Source organism: Saccopteryx leptura, chromosome 3 (genome assembly GCF_036850995.1).
Source record: "Saccopteryx leptura isolate mSacLep1 chromosome 3, mSacLep1_pri_phased_curated, whole genome shotgun sequence".
Lineage (NCBI taxonomy): Eukaryota > Metazoa > Chordata > Mammalia > Chiroptera > Emballonuridae > Saccopteryx > Saccopteryx leptura.
The window spans coordinates 85,139,803-85,155,661 of NC_089505.1; the positions used below are offsets into that span (position 1 = coordinate 85,139,803).

General features: G+C 58.4%; 1 protein-coding gene across 5 annotated transcripts in view; it reads left to right on the forward strand.

Moving 5' to 3' along the window:
* The window catches only part of PRDM16 (PR/SET domain 16), a 309,142-nt gene that overhangs the window by 138,622 nt on the left and 154,661 nt on the right, over positions 1–15,859 (forward strand). For all 5 annotated transcript variants that reach the window (XM_066374857.1, XM_066374858.1, XM_066374859.1 and 2 more), the window contains exon 3: positions 11,723–11,773. In XM_066374857.1, coding sequence (XP_066230954.1) covers positions 11,723–11,773 — 51 coding nt within the window. The remainder of the gene's footprint in view (positions 1–11,722; positions 11,774–15,859) is intronic.

A 15,859-nucleotide genomic window follows, 5' to 3' on the forward strand; every position in this document is an offset into this window, starting at 1 on the left:
CTCGATGGCCCGTACCCTGGCCATTGTGACGACCCGGGAAGGAACAGTGGTATCTCTGGCTTTCCTGGCTGGCATGTCGGCCGAAGAGCCCGCAAATATCTGCGGAGTGAGTGGCATGATCGGAGATGAGGGTCAGACGAGGCCAGAGCTCAATCGGGAAAGGCCTTCTGTCCCGCCCAGGTTATGGTCCCCCCCCAAGGGGGTGGCGGGGGGACCCTGATGACAGGTGGCTGCTTCTTCATGTTTTGTTGTTCTTCTATCCCCAGAAAGCGCTTGTGATTTTTAAATAGAATTAAGGTTCAATTCTGCTTCGAAATAGGGGGTGGGGGTGATGATCTCAGACCCTCCCACCTACAGGTCATAGAAGGTGGCCTTCCAACCCCAAGGAGTGAGGTGGGAACTCACAGTCCAAGAAGAGTTCAAATCCCCGGGTGGGGGGGGGGGGTTCCCCGGGGAGGGTTGCATCTCTGTGTTGGCCCCGCCGCACCCCCCTCCCCCAGACCGTGAGTGCATTGGACCGGCCGTGCTGGGAGATGTATGCCCGCCCCTCACTCACTTATGATTATTAAGGGTCATTTTAACAAACACATTATCAATAAGCAAGGTCAAGAGTAAGTGCATTAATATCAGCCTGTCAAGACCCATATTATTTCTATCGCCGTAAAGGGCTGGGGATAAAAGACAAATCTCTGTGTGGCCCAGATCATCGACCCTACTGACCCCATGATTTATGTCCTCTTGGGGGGACTTCGAGGGGCACAGTCGTCCACCAGGGGCTGCGCAGGGTGGCCGGGCAGCATCTGGGATGAGCTACCATTGGAGAGGGGGTGTCTGGGTGAGAGTCTGTGCACTGGACTGTTGGTGCTGTTAGAAGTGAGAGTCGGATGGCCCGCTAGGGCCCTGGGAGGACATACTTTTCAAGCGAGAGATTGGAGAGACCTCGCTGGTGTGCAGCCCGCAGAGCTTGGGGCTGGTCTAGGGGTGGAGTGGGGGGCATGGGCGGGGCACCGCAGGCCAGGTATGCCCTGGACACCGTGACTCTCGCAAGGGCTAGTCAGTGTTCTGGGGCTGCAGGGGGTCAGGCTGCGCGGGGACATCACAGAGCAATCTGGGAAGTCCAGCGGGGGTCCTGTGAGGTCATCCTTGTGTGTCTCCGAGGGCAGCTGGAAAGTGAGGACTTGTGCCTGTCAGGCCCCTTGTTCTTCCAGCAGCGTCCAGAGCCCTCGGACCTTTGTAGACCTTGGAGCTGCATCCACGGGGCTGGACATGTGCGGAGTGTGTGTTTTCTTTTTTCCTGCCTCCCAGGAGCACTGAGTGCCGGGAGTGACCTGGGAACGTGGAGCCTTGGTGTGCTGCGTGCTGCAGCTGCAATGTTTTCTATTTGGGGGCCTCATCCCTAACACACCCCCATCTTTGCTGGAAATTCTTCTGGGTCGGCCTTGAGACCCACTCCAAAAACTCACCACATGGAGAGGCTCCTGGGATGGGGGGCTTTGGGGTTGCTGGTCGCCCTGTAGCCTGGCCCTCTGGTGCGACAACCATGGAGGGACTAGCTTTGTGGTGTCGGGGGTTAGGAGGGAAGACCTGGACCCCAGAATGGGTCCGATCTTCCCTGGACTCCCAGGCTGTCCTCCCCAGGCCATAGACCCCAGGGGAGCTGGACCCTGTGCACCTTAGACCTCAGTGTCTGACCTTTTGCCACCCGCTGTGATGCCAGCCCAGCCAGGCGAAGTGCCTGCCCCCGCGTGGCACAGACCCTTGTAGGGCCCTGAGTATTTCTTCTAGGGCGGCTACCATAGCCACCTCAGCACCTGAGATCACGGAGCATAGCATGGACACGGGGCCCAGGCCACCTTCAGCCCAGGGACCCAGAGCCATACTCTGACCTCGGCCGTCTCTCCCCAGAGACTCCTCCTGGGACCTGTGCCATGAGGTGGATGTGGCCATCGGGACAGCTCCTCGGTGATCACAGCGCACAGGGATGCATGATTCCCTCGTCCACTCCAAACTTATTATTTGGTGAACGCTGACCGGGGTCGACCGCTGTTTCCACACCGGGACCGGGACAGGGCCTTGGACCCTGCCCCGGGCCTCGGGCAGCGTGTAAACCACTGGGGAGAACAGATGCCAGCCAGGTTAGGACAGCTTTGAAGTAGGCACAGGGGAATAGAGGGACGGGCGAGGGAGGGAACAATGGGCAAGGCCACCCAGTAGTGTCACCTCAAGTCACCCACTTTCGACACCAGCTCAGTGCTCAGCGAGCGTGGGCTCTGTCTAGTTTGGACCCGCCCAGCGCCTGAACCTCAGCAGCAACCCCACCCCTCGGACCCCTTCTGCAGGGCCTGGGGCCACCCAATGCTGCACGGTCCTTCCCACGCTTGGCTTTACGCCTCCCGGACGCAAATCCCCAGAAGGAAGCCCCGGCACCAGACCCATGAACAAACAGCCCTGTGGAATGCCCTCCTTGTTCCCAGGGCACGCACGTCCAGTCTCAGTCCCTGGAGCCGGCGAGAGCGCGGTCCCTGGACGCTCCAGCGCTTCCCTTTCTGCAGCTGAAAGTTATGGCTTGTCATGAGTCATTGATTGGAAGGACCGTGTGTCACCCCATTCCCATGATTTACACGCACTTCCTCTGGGGCCATCAATCTTCCGGAAGCAGGGGGAGGATGCTGTCCGCCAGGGCAGGTGCGACACTGGACACACTGCTCCTCAGGACAAGAGTCTGTGGGGACCGTCCCGGGCTCGCGCTCGGCACACTTTCTGACAGAGAAGGGCCTCGGGAGCCTGGACCACAGCTGCTGAGGTCAGCGTGGAACTGGTGGCCTTCTCCTGCCAGCTCCCAGCTGGTCAGGGCCCTTGCCAGCCCCCGCCACCGTCCTGCGCCACCAGCATGTTGTCTCTGTCCAGGGGTGCGGTGGAACCCAGATCCTCCAGGAATGAGCTCCCGTAGAGGCAAGGACAAGAGACCAGGTGGCCCTGTGGCACAGAGGCTCGGAGGTCGCTGGGCTAGGTCAGGCCACCCACTCAGAAAGGGGTGACAGAAAGGGTTGGAACCATCTGTAGAAGGGACTCTGAGACTCGGGCTGCCCAGTATAGGAAGGGGCCGTCTTTATCCTGCGGGAGGAGTCAAAGCCTCGGCTGGAGGGGCTCTAGCATTGCAGGGCTGCATGTCCCAGCTGGGGAAACCTGCACTCTCTCCCCTCTGGGAAGGGACAGCTCTGGGGGCAGTCCATAGAGAGTGGAAATCCTTCCCTCCAGCTCTGACAACAGCAGCCTCCAGGCCATGTGGTCAGCATGAGTCCTGCCCCAACACTACCTGGCCCTGTGGCTTCACACACAAGGGGCAAAGCAAGGGCAGGGCAGGGGCAACCCAAAGGGGCCACCCCTGCCTGCTTGTCCCCTGGGACACAGCCCAGGAACCAGGGTGAAGGCCCTGCAGGGGGTCTGAGTGGGCCACCGCTCAAGGCTAGGAGCTGGCCAGCATGAGAAGCAGGACCGCCGCCCAGAGGGTTCCCAGCAGCTGCTGCCTGCGAGGGGCCTCTACGGTTCCAGTCCAGGGAGCGTGGACGCGCTGTCCGCTCAGGCAGTGTGTGAACCGAAGTTGTTGGCTCAGGAGCTGAGGCTCCTTACTGAAGTGGCTTTGGGGCTGGAAGGGGGCTGGGGAGCCACCTGGGTGGTGGCATCACTTTTATTTCTCTGGATGTGTTATTGGGACGGTGCCTTGTGGTGGGGACCCTGCTGGGTCAGGCACCAGAAGCCGGGGATCAGAGCCAGGTGTCCGCACCTGTGCCGCCCGTGGTCTCTGCTTGGGAAGGGGCTGTACCACCTGCTTGCTTCCCCTGCCCCACGGGCCCTGCTCACCTTGGTCCTGGCAGGGCCTTCGGCTCAACCCCCATGTCCCTGCTCACTAACTGTGCACCCGCAGGAAGTGACCCTCCCTCTCTGAGCCTCTTCATCATCTGTACAGAGAGGGTGACGGCAACCCTTCCCGGCCAGTGCTAAGTCAGAACACGTTACTGTGAGCCAAGTACCCTCACTGCGCCTGGCCTGCCCGGGCCCCTTCTCCACCTCACCGTGCCCCACCGGGCAGCCTGCAACAGGTCCCCCGCTGGTAAAGAAAAAAAAAGAAAAAGAAAAAAGCGGGGGGGACCGGGCAGCCAGCAGCCTGTGGGTGGGGAAGATGCCCCATGTGCTCTGAGGAGTGGCCGTGTGATCATCGCCCACGCAGAGACCAGGACTCCTGCGAGGCTGCCCTCCCCTGTCCCACCAGCGTCTGCGTCCACATCCACCTTCAGGGGCAAATGGAGCCCGGCCTGCCGGAGGACACCCATGCAGAGTCCCAGGCCTTTCCAAGCTCTGTGACCCCTTCTCTTCCTCCCTCTGGGTGCTCTGTCTACCTCTGCCCACCATGCCCCGCCCCCAATGTCACAACCCCCACCTTCCTCTGCCTACCTCCCCGCGCCCATATTCAGGATTCCTGCTCCCAGTACCACTCAGCGCTCACGGTCTCCCCACTCCACCCCCCTCCATGGGGCTTCCCTGTGCTTCAAGTTCAAGTCACTGGAGGAGAGGGGGGCCCACACCATTGTCTCTGCCCCAATGTAGCCAATACTGGAATCAGCGCTGTTTTGAGATTTTTTTTTTTTTTAAATCTCTGCAAGGCCTCTTTCAAGGGTTCACGTGAACACCAGGTACTCGATGGCTACGTGGAAATGAGGGTGTGAAGGACGTTGTCACCCTGCCTACAGGACACCTGGGACAGACCAGACCAACACATCTGAGGGCACAAGACTGGGCAGGGGGCGGAGAATTCATTCATTCATCATTCAGTCACTCACCCTGCAGGAAAGGAGTGCCCCGTGGGGCTCCAAGGTGGGCGCAGGGTTGGGGGGTAGGGGGCAGGGCATTCAGGCCAAAGGGTACGTGACCGCGGACGGAGACGCCAGCGAACAGAGTGTTCTAGGCACGTCTGACAGTGGGCAGACTGTGCCCAGAGATGCTGGGTCTGAGCGAGGGCCATTCCTGCTGGCCAGGAAACAATTGTCCAATCCGCTGTTAGTTCTTGCGGACGGGCAAGCCAGTGGAGAGGGAGGGGGGTGGGGCCCTGACACTCCAGACAGGTCAGCAGAGTAGAGGATGGGGTTGGGGGCGAAGAGAGAGGTGGTGCATCTTGGGGGAGCCGGCCGGGGGAGGCCGGGGGAAGTCTGCATAACAGCTCCGGGCCTCCCAGCCACAGTAGCCCAGGCTTCTCTTGTTGGACAACAACAACAACAGGGTTAGGACAGTGGGACATCGCCGTCATTTACAGGGTTCACGCGTCCTCAAGTCAGACGGCCTGTGTGGGCTTTCACAGTGAGGAACCAGCGTGCACGCCCCTGACTCCGGGGTCCTGAGCGGGGCGGCTTGGGAACCGTGTTGGGGAGGGGAGAGGCGGAGGAGGGGAGAGGCCGGGCTGGGAATGTAAACAGTGGGGAGACCCATCTGGATTTGGGGATGGGCTCTCTGAAGGAGCTTGGGTCCTTTTCGTGCCATACTTGACTGTGTAAATATTTTTCTTAGGCGTAAAGAGAGGGCCTCCATTCATTGGGTAGGTCTTGCTTGAAAGAACTGAGAAGTATCTGTTTAGGCATAAAAGCTAAAAACAGTGTCCAAGGCGCCTTTCAAAAAGAAAAAAAAAAATTCGTTTCTGTAGCTCAAACACGGCCAAGCTAAAAGAGAAAAAAAAATTTTTTTTTAATGCAAAAAATAAATAAATCGTACCCTGCTCCCAGCTGAGAGCTCAAGGGCTTGTGTCAACACCACGGGGGCCTCTGCTCCGGCAGCCAGCGCGACTGCGGTGACGATCGCTCACTGCAGTTCCTGTCCCCGCTGCCAGTGGGCCGGCACCCAGCTCAGCCTGGGCTCCCGGGGGCCGCAGCCCGGGCCGTGGGGAGCGTCCTCGCCTGGGTGGGTCCTGGCCAGCGCTCAGGTGTGAGTCCCGGTCGGTCCGCAGGGGCGCCACATGGCTGGTTTCCACCGACACACCCAATGGCCTCATGTTCCTCCTCTCCGCATGCAAGAGTCAGGAACCTGAACTTGAACTCCCACTTAGCAGCACCTTGACCTTTGCGCTGTGGCTCCAAGTCCCCGAGCCTCTGCCTCCTATCTGTAAGGTGGGGTCATCACAGCTCCGGCCCCCGATAGGTTTGTGAGGAGGACTAAAGGAGACACCGCGAGGTGCCTGGGACAGGCCCCTACCTTGTAGCTCCCAGGGACGTGTGTTCCCACCCCCACTCCCCCAAGTGTCACCATCACGTCACTGCAGCTGCTGTTTGCTGTCCCAAGGCCAAGGCAGCATTTACACCGGGGGAAGTGGTGGTCACGGTGTGACTCTGATGTGGGACACATGAGCCTGAAACTTTCAGTTTGAGGAGTTCAGACTGTCAGCTCACAAGGCCCATGCCGCAGACATTGTTCAGTGGGTGTGAAACCATCCACGGAGGGCAGGCCGTGTGGGGCCCAAGCAGCTGCCCCGAGTCCTGGGGCCTGATCCTTCCAGTTAGGCTCTATCCCCAGTGGGACCCTGAACGCCTGTGGCCCCTGGTCTCCAGAGGTCAGCACAGTGATGCTCAGAGACAACCCAGAGTAGGGAGTCTCTCCATTAAGCACTGGGAGCCCAGCCTTCCTCTCCTGGCCACCCTGAATGACCTTCCCAGACAGCCCTGAACCCCCAACCATGACGGCTTCCTCAAGGGTCCTTGGTATAACCAGCTGCTAGTCACTTTGAGACACAGACTCACAGCTCTGGGCGCGGAGCGGTGACTTCGGCAGAGGAGAAGGGAGAAGCAAGTTAGGAAGAGGTCTGGACTCGGAGACCAAGAGTAAGAGGCCCGGGAAACCCCTGGGGCCACCGCACAGAATGGCAGGGGAGGGGTGGGGGGCACTCCGACCAAGCACTCCCCTCTCGTTCTGGGAGCCCAGAGGCCGGGCTCTGCCCGGTTTCCTCCTGCGGCGACGTTTTCCGATCCTTGAGGAACCGATTATTTTGAAGGGAGGGAAGCCTTCTGGGATCCATTTGTGACGCCCCCCCCTCGGGGGACAGCGCCAGAAGTCCGGAGCTGTGAGCCTATGAGATGTCTGTGTCTGTCTGCTCTGGCCGACTCCTTGGAGAACAGAGGGTATTTATTTTAAGAGTCAAAAAAAGATATTTTGACCAACCCCACTTAGTTCAGTCCTGGCACGGATACCCGCGAGAGAAGCGAAATGCCGGAGGTCAGACCACGCTTTTTTGGCTAAAACGCTTAATCAAAACACACCTAATACTTGTGCCGGAGTGTGGAGATGGGGTTCAGGGCGGCCCCAGCCCCTGCCAGCCGCTGGCTGGCCCCTGATGGTGGTGCCGCGGGCCCGGCTCACAGCATAAAGAGGTATTTCAGCGGCACGCAGCCTTGGCGGGGGGAGGGGGGGCGGCCGGGGCCCGGAGGCTCCAGGAGGGGCGCGTCCGGCGGGTGTCCACCTGAGGTCAGCGGAGGGTGAAGAGCAGAGGTAGCAATATGCACGCCTGCTGAGGCAGGCTGGTACACAGGGGAGGCAGAGAGAAGCTTCCAGAGCAAGGGGGTTCGGGAACCTGACTCGGACCCTCCCACTGAGGGAGGACACTTCTCTTCACAGTCGCTGTGCTGTCTCCTCTGGGGGGAGGGGGTTATTGGGAAGACGGGGCCTAACTCCTCCACATCTCTCTGTGCCACATGATGGAGTGGTGGGGGTCTTCCCTGGTCCCCTCGCTGTGCTTCAGGCAGCCACACTGCTCAAACACCCACACCCACAACCCCAAAAACACCCAGCATCCGGTTCAGAGGAGCAGGGAAGATGGCCAAGGAGTTCCTAGTCCTTCCTGGTCCCGCTTGGTCCTGTTTGCTCCTGCCTGGTCCTACCTACCTAGTCCCACCTGGCGCTTGGTTCTGCCTGGTCCCGCCTGGCCCTGCCCAGTCCTGCTCTGCACCAATGTGCACAGTTCTGTCTGGTTTTGCTTGCTCTGTCATACAGCATCTCGCCCTGTGAGGGATGGTGTGGTTTGAACACCCATCTCTCCGTCCCCATTTGAGCACAGGCTCCTGGGGAGACGGGAGGCAGCGCTGATCCCAGGCTAAGACCGCGTCAGACTCATTTCGGGGTGGCGAGGGGCAGAAAAAAGCAGTCTCCTGAGATACTCCATCCCGTTCGGCCACCACCCTCAGCCTCTGACGACAGACAGGGGTCCTGGCCACGCTCTGCCCAAGGCTTGTGAGTCACAGTTGGGCCGCCATGTGGAAGGACAGCAGAGGTCTAGGAGAGAAAGGCTGTGTGGCACCACGGCGTCCGTCTCCTGAGCGCGGTGGAGAGTGGCTGGTCCCATGCCAGGGTGCTGCCTGGGCTCCCCTTGGAAAGTTTCTCCAGCTGGTTTCTGACCAAGGACTTCTGGATGAGCGGGCAGCGGTCTGTGTGAGCACCTTGGACGTAGGTCCGGAAACCCGTAGGAGCCAGGCTGCAGGAAGGGCCACCCCCGGCTTCTCACTGCAGGGACACGTCCACAGAGCCACTGCGGTGCCCTGTCTGGCGTCCAGAGCGGGCAGGCCCAACTGCCCCCCTCCAGGCCGGGGCTCCTGCGTGGGATGCTCTCCAGGTCCCCGTGTGCAGCGTGGCCTCTGTCCAGCAGAGCACTAACTCCCGATGGAGTGGGACAGTACCAGGGCAGCCTCTGGACACTCGCAGGAGAGAACAGCCCCTCGGCCCCTTCTTGTGTTGTGAACCCATCACTGGCCAGAGGGAACCTCCAACCCACTCAGGGAAATGACCATAAGCCACAGCTCCCCAGGAACCCCCTCCCAATGCTTACGGGATGGCCAAGGTGATGTAAGCGAGGGACCTGCACCCATCAAACCTGCTCTCTTATCACAACTGCCACCTCTCAATGACGATCACGGGGAGCCAGGGGGAGAGGAAGGGCAAGGCCACCAAAAGCCCATGGGAAGACCCTGCTAGAGAACATTCAGCAGGCAAGGCCAGTGCTCCTGCAGAGGGGCCGGGGGGCAGGGGAGGTGCTTCCTGCCCTGGGCCCAGTGCGGCACATGTTGGGGACCAGCAGGCTCGGATGCAGGGGTGGGGGGCTGATGACCGGCAGAGAGCCATGGCAGAGAGCAGTGTCCATAACCGCACCTCAGGCTGTGGCCTAGACTCTTCAAAGTGCCTTCTTCCCACCGGAAGAGGAGGGGCCCCCTGGCTGGGCTCAGCCAGAGGCCAGCACACTCTGTGTGGCCACGGGGCACATCTGGCTCCGGCACAGGCTGCAGGGCAGTGTGCTGGCCTGGGGCTCAGTGGCATGGTCCGTTGTGTCACTTTTGTGGGTGGCACTGACTTCTCTCGGACATCCAGAGAAGCAACATCTTCAACCACATCACCGAGGAACAGGCAGGGCTGGGAAGTCTTCAGTTCACGTCACAACCCGCAGGCAACATTTCTGCTGACAAAGGCCCAGTGAGAACCGTGGGACAGCGCCCCAGCCCAGCTCCCTCCTCTCAGGAGTCCCTGGCCACGGGGGGGCTGGCCATCCCTTCCCCCAGGCCTGAAGGAGTGCCATGAGCCCGGGGAATTTGGGCAGGTCACACCCCTGAGCACGCTCTCCTCTTCCACAGGGGCTTCTTTGGGGGCCCCTCATGGGGATGTGACCGAGCTGGCCTGGCTACAGCTGGACAAGGTCCCACGGGACCTGTGACGCATTCAGCACGCTCTCCCGCTTTGCACAGCTGCTGTGTGTTGATGCATGAGGTTCACTGAAACCTCTGTCCTGGAAATGGTCCCCGGCAGATACAGGGCCACTGGGCACGGCTCAGGCCTCCTGGAGTCAGTGTAGGATGGGGTTCACCAAGGGCCACGGGGGCTGCATCCTCATTCAACACAACGTCTGGGCCTCAGTCACAGCGGACAGGACTGGACACCCCTCGTGTGGTTATACCCTGGGCCCTCGGGACTGTGCACCTTAGAAAAGTTAAAGCATCATTTTTCTACTTCTGGTCCATCAGGGGCAGGTGGATGAACCACAGAACTCTGTGGCCCCCAGCTCAGTGGGCCTTGCGACCCAATCAGGAGCCATCAGTTCTAGACAACAGTGGCAAAATTCTCCTGTGCAGGGTGACAAAGCCCAGGGGCAGGCCCGGACAGCCCACAATGGGACTTCCATTCAACTCTCTCCTCGGTGGTCCTGGGCAACCCTCTTTGATCTTGGACATGGATGAGCTTGGCCCTTTCCTAAAGTCACTGGCTTTTTCTGAGACCAGCCTCCCTCTGTCCTCCCATCTCCGTGTAGACGGAGCCTCGTCCACCTTCCCCCGCTCTGGATTCAGAGTGAAAACCAGACAGATGAGGGGGCAGAAAGACCAGCCTGCCCGCTGGCTGAACCCAGGGACTAATTTCCACGGGCCTGTCCAGCCCCAGGCTTGGCAGGGACAGGGCACCAGGTGGCCCGGTCTCTGCACATGCCCCAGGGGACCATCCCGGGACCCCGCGGGCGCTGCTCACCTTCTTCTGTCTCTTTTCTTTACTCCCTGCCATCACTTTCCAAACCACAATTTCAGAATCTATTAAAAGAAACATAAACTCCCCAATGGGTTAGAATTCCCAACATGTAAAAATATGGCTTCTTGTTATTACAGCTGAGCCCGGGCACATACGCTGCCTCTTGGAACGCAGCGTCCGGTCCTCTCACCAGCCCACGCCCGCGCTGGCCGGCGCTGCGCTCCATGCTCGGGATTGGCAAGGCGACCATGCAGTTTTCACGGGGAGGGGAAACAAGGCCCCTGGACCTGACGCCATTTCTCGTTTTTTTGTTGTTGTTTTTTTTTTTGTTTTTCAAATATTAGTTTCCATCTTAGTTTGCATCCTCTTGGAAATGATGTTCCAGTTTCTATCCCCACCTCTGTGTGGCTCCTCAGTCCAGAAGGGAAAACCCGTTCCTTCTGGACGTGGCCTGTTTGTCAGTTTGCTTAGCTTAGAAAGAGCCATGGGACCGATGGCCCCCAAAATGCCACCTCCTGGGTGGGGGGGATCTGGTGGTTTTTAGAAAGAGCTGCCTGCCCCCCGCCTGAACCAGGGAGAGCGCCAAGTCTGACGGAGGAGGACACCCAGCATGGTGGGCACTTTCTCTCTTCGCTGTCCCAGGCCTGCGTCCAGTGTGGCCAGATGGGACCGTCCTGCCTCCTCCAGGCTGACTCCCCTGGGGCAAAGTCATCCCCCCCATGCAGCCGCCCACCTTGCAGGTGGAATGCAGAGGGAGCAGGGGAGAGAGTTTGTTACATTGTTTCAAAACATCTTCATTTTGTTACATGTTTTTAAACATCTTGTTGAACTGTTTCTAGCAACAGATGCAGGTCTCTGCCCAGTTACTGCGGGGAGGGGGGTGGAGTGGGGGGGTGGAGGTGTGTTATACCAGGTGGCTCCATCCCTAAAGGGCCCTGGCTGACTTTCTGGGGAGACAACCTCCCCCAAGGGTTCCCTATTGGTCTCCAGAAATGGGGGGAGACGCTGTCAGGGCACGAAGGACTCCAGCTCCCCACAAGGTGCTTTCTTGCATGTTACGGAGCAGCCGTTGGGACGCATGCCCATTGTGTCAGAGAACGTGCGACCTGCCCCCATGAGTCACAGCCCCGGCTGGCCCGAGAGCTGTATGTTGTAGGAAACTAACACCTGCTTTTCCGAAATTGTTTTGCAGCAAATGCTGACCGAGGCGGAGGTGTCATCACAGGAGGGCTCCGTACAAAAGGTAAGAGAGCTGCTCCGCGCCTTCCCTGGCCTGCGCCGAGGGTGTCCCTGAGCTAACGAACGTGCGCGGCGTGCGGCATGTGTGGTCAGGCGGTGGCGGATCGCTTGTGGTTGTGGCCGCTGCAGGCACAGAACAGTGACTCCCTGTAAGCAGGACGGGGCTTGCTTTCGTCGTGTGGGCAGGCGGACACTGCTCCTTGGCTGAGCCCCGTACCTGCGGGAGCCCCATAGGCCGGGCAACGTGTGAAACTAAGTCAACGCAGGTTGGGTTTATCTCACCGTCTTCACTGGATCCTTGCGTGAAAAGAACATGGGGAGGAAGAAACAGTGGGCAGCAGAGTCCACCACACCTGCTGCCCATTCTCAGCTGCCAAGGGGGGCTCTGTGGGGAATTAAACAAGCAGCCGGGCCATCATCTGTGCTCTGCCAGCCGGTAACAGCTAATAGCTTGGTGACAAACATTAGCTCTAAAAGGTCCAGAGAATGAACAAGGCCTGAAAAATGCACACACACACACACACACACCAAGGAAAGTACACACGCAGGCAGGCACATACCTGCATCTGCACGCTGCAGTCTGCCTAGCGGCGGAGAGACCCGACCCTGAAATCATCCCCGAAACCCGAGGCCAGTCACCAGACAGCACAGCCTGCGTTGGGTGTGTCATCCAGGAGCACGCACATGCACAAACACGTGACAGCATTCACACATGTGCACATGGTGCGCACACATGATACACACACAGACAGACACCCATTCTCACACACGGTAGCTGGTCTAGCGCTTTGGGCCTTCAGTTGAATTAAAGGGCGGGGGCATTCTCTCCTTTGGCATCTCTGATTCCAGACACCCCCCACCCCTGACCCCACCCCTGACAAAGAGGAGGACGTGGCATGTCTGTATGTACCCAGACAGCGACAGGAAGCACTATACTGGCACATGAGCCAGCATAGGCTGGCTGTTTCTCAGGGTCAGCATCGCAGCGTGTGTGCTCCTGGGTTTGTTGGGCTGAGAGCAGAGCTTTGAAGTCACGGCCCAGGCCTCTCTCAGTCCCTCCCGACATGAAACGTTCGGCCAAACTTTCCCACGTTCTCTGTGCACCTGGTCCGGTGGTTGAAGCACAGGTATTTGGATAGGGTTCTCTGTGGGGGGCAGGGGACATGGGGACCCTTCATCTGGGCAGGTTTATTTGAAAGGGACGGGACCCGCCATCTGGGTAGACCTATGTGGTAGGGACAGAGGGACCTGCCAATTCTCACCAGGTTCAACTCAGGAGACATTGATTTTGGAGAAAACATTGCACTGGGCAATATTTTCTCACCCTGCCATGACCTCCTGAATAACCTCTGACAGGGTGACCTTTTTACCTCAATGGTCTAGCCCCTGTGGGAGCCTTTTGTCTGAGAAAATGCTAGGACAAGGTGTCTACTCCGCTCACACTGCCCGGGGCAGCCTGAGGCCTTTCTTTGGTGACGTAAATCCTGACAGCATTTTCCCCTTTTCCTGCTGCTGGGAGTGAATTCACATTCTCTTGAAGGACACGGGGTCGCAGTAGATGGGGAGTGGCTCTCCTGCCGGTCCAAGAAACGGAGGTATTTTCACGTCCCTTGACCAGGGACTGCGGTCACCTCCAGTGTCAACCTCTAGAGCGAATGCAAAATCTTCATTTTCATGCTGCAATTAGGTACCTGACCGCTGACCCTGCGTAGACTTCCCCTGACACAAAGGTGGCCCAGCAGGAGATTGGAGGGGAGGCATTCATGCTGCGACGGGCGGTCGGTTGTCCAGCCTGACCACAAGGGTCAAGGCAGAGGCCAGAAGCTCAAGTCTAGCAGCAACTGCTGGCCACTTTTGACCAGCAAGACACGATCAGTACACCCTCTGTCCTCCCGAAGCCGTGCTTTTATAAGTGGAGGGGCCATCAGGCTTTGGCTGATGTGGTCCAGAGGTCTTTTTCAGAGCTGCTCACGGGATGGGGGCAAGGCGCCCTCCAGACAGGGCCTTGCTCACAACCGCCTGGCTTGGCGTGGGCATCTCCTCGAACATAGGTGCATGGGAGGTCCTTCTGAGAGGTCCAGGATCCCCAGTCTGCGCACTATCAGAACAGACCTGATCCCACAGCAACCCAAACATCAGGGTGCCAGCATTGGGCACCAGAAGTGCAGGGCGTCTTGGCTGTTGTCTGTTTGGGAACAGGCCTCCTGGTGCCCTGCCAGCTTTGGTCTAAGGGGGGCTCTCTGGAGGGGACTTTGCTTACCTCTTCTAGCTGCTATCCCCAGCCCCACTGTCCCCTGAACTCCAGAACTGTCTCATCTTTCACTAAGTTTAGACATTATTGGCATTCCAGGCATTTGTGTGTGTGTGAGATGAGATGCGTGCCCAAGGTCACGGCGATGAGATCATAGAAACCTAAGTCTGGCGCTTAGATGTGGACCCATCAGGTTATGTTCCCATCCGCTCTGGGAGGGAAGGAGGGGATGGCATGGAGACAGGTGTGAACAAAGGTGAAGGAGTTTCTACACGGAGCCAAAGAGACGAGGAAATACCGCATTCATTTGACCTTCTTTTCAAATAGGAGGTCCCACCTGACAAATCCATGGTACTTACAGGGAGGGAGCCACGTATGTTTCTTACATATGTAATTATACGTCTGTGCTATGTTACAGAGTAATTAGGTGAATTCCTCGGTCATGGACTTAGACTCCCACTTACCAATCCCATTGTGGGGGATTTCAGTGTCTGGCTAAACAGGGCCTTTCCTACCCCAAACACGCAGGTTTAGGAGTCTTAAAAATATGACATGGGGAAGCACTGAGGTGCTGTGCGTCTTTGGGTTGGTCAGCTGACATCTCTGAGCTTCATCTGTTCCAACGTTAAGAAGATTACACTTCCTGTTCTTTATGTGCATCAGTGAAATGTAACAGATGTTCACTAACTCGATCAGTGGCTTGATACAGAGGCGCAAAATGTGATAATTTGTTGGGAAGCCACGATAAAAATAAAAATTGCAAATATTAGACTGACTGGTTGCCGAAGGGGGCTGAAGGATCCATTTGTTCAGAGTTTATCAGTGAAACAGCTCAGGCTCAGAGGGGGTTGATGTTCACACCCGCAGGGGCGGTGGGATTCGAGCACAGGATGTATGTAGCTGGGCCTGCAGCGCAGAGCGGGGGTTCCCATTGGAGGGACAGACGCAGCAGCTTGTGAATAGCGCCAGACATGGCCCCGCCTCCAGAAGGGGCGGAGCCACCACAGGGCCGAGCTGGGCCCTCCCGCCCCTCAGAACCCGCTTTCGGTATCCCTTGCAATGCCCCTATCCAAGAGCCCCCTCTCCATCCCTCTCATCCATCTCCTTCTCCTGTCCCCGCATTCCCGCATCCTCCTCAGTCCCCACAATCCCCGTGTCCCATGTCCCCTCCGCAGCCCCAGCAGCCAGGAGCTTTGCTGCTGATGAGACTCGGACCCGGACCCGCGCTCGCCTGCCCTGGTGCCCGCGCCATGCCTGCCGGAGCCGCCCTGGCGCGCGCCCTGGGCGCTGGGCCCTCGCGCTTCCTCTAAAGTCACTTTGGCTGCAGGTCGCGCTGCATCGCCTTTTCCTGCCTCAGTGCTGGGACCTCTGGGACTGCTCCCTCCGACTCTATTTAGTCTGTTTACTTAGAGGGAAAGCCCGGGGCTCCTGGAGAGCAAACATCTGCGGGAGATAATCTAACCAGTGGTCCATCCATCACTCGGGTCGCCCGGCTCCCTGGAGATCCCGCCGGAGCCGGTAATAAAAAGGCCGGGGCGAAGAGGCTTTGGGGACGAATAAAGAGCCGTGTTAAGGGCCCGTTGAAAATGGATGGAAGACATTATTAAGGCTCAATGGCCGTCTTATCAAAATCCAATAGGATAGACATTTGGCAAAAGGCTTAAATTTATTCTTTGACTTTCTGGAGGGCTTGAATTTATCCCTTAACAAGAGTGTAGTCCACCCAGGGAGATGGTATCAGTGAAAAGAATTTTGATTCAATCTCTTTGGAGATATGAAAAGGGGAAACAAGGGCCCCCGATCGCCTTTGCTTTGTGCCCATGTGCCTTGTTTTCACGG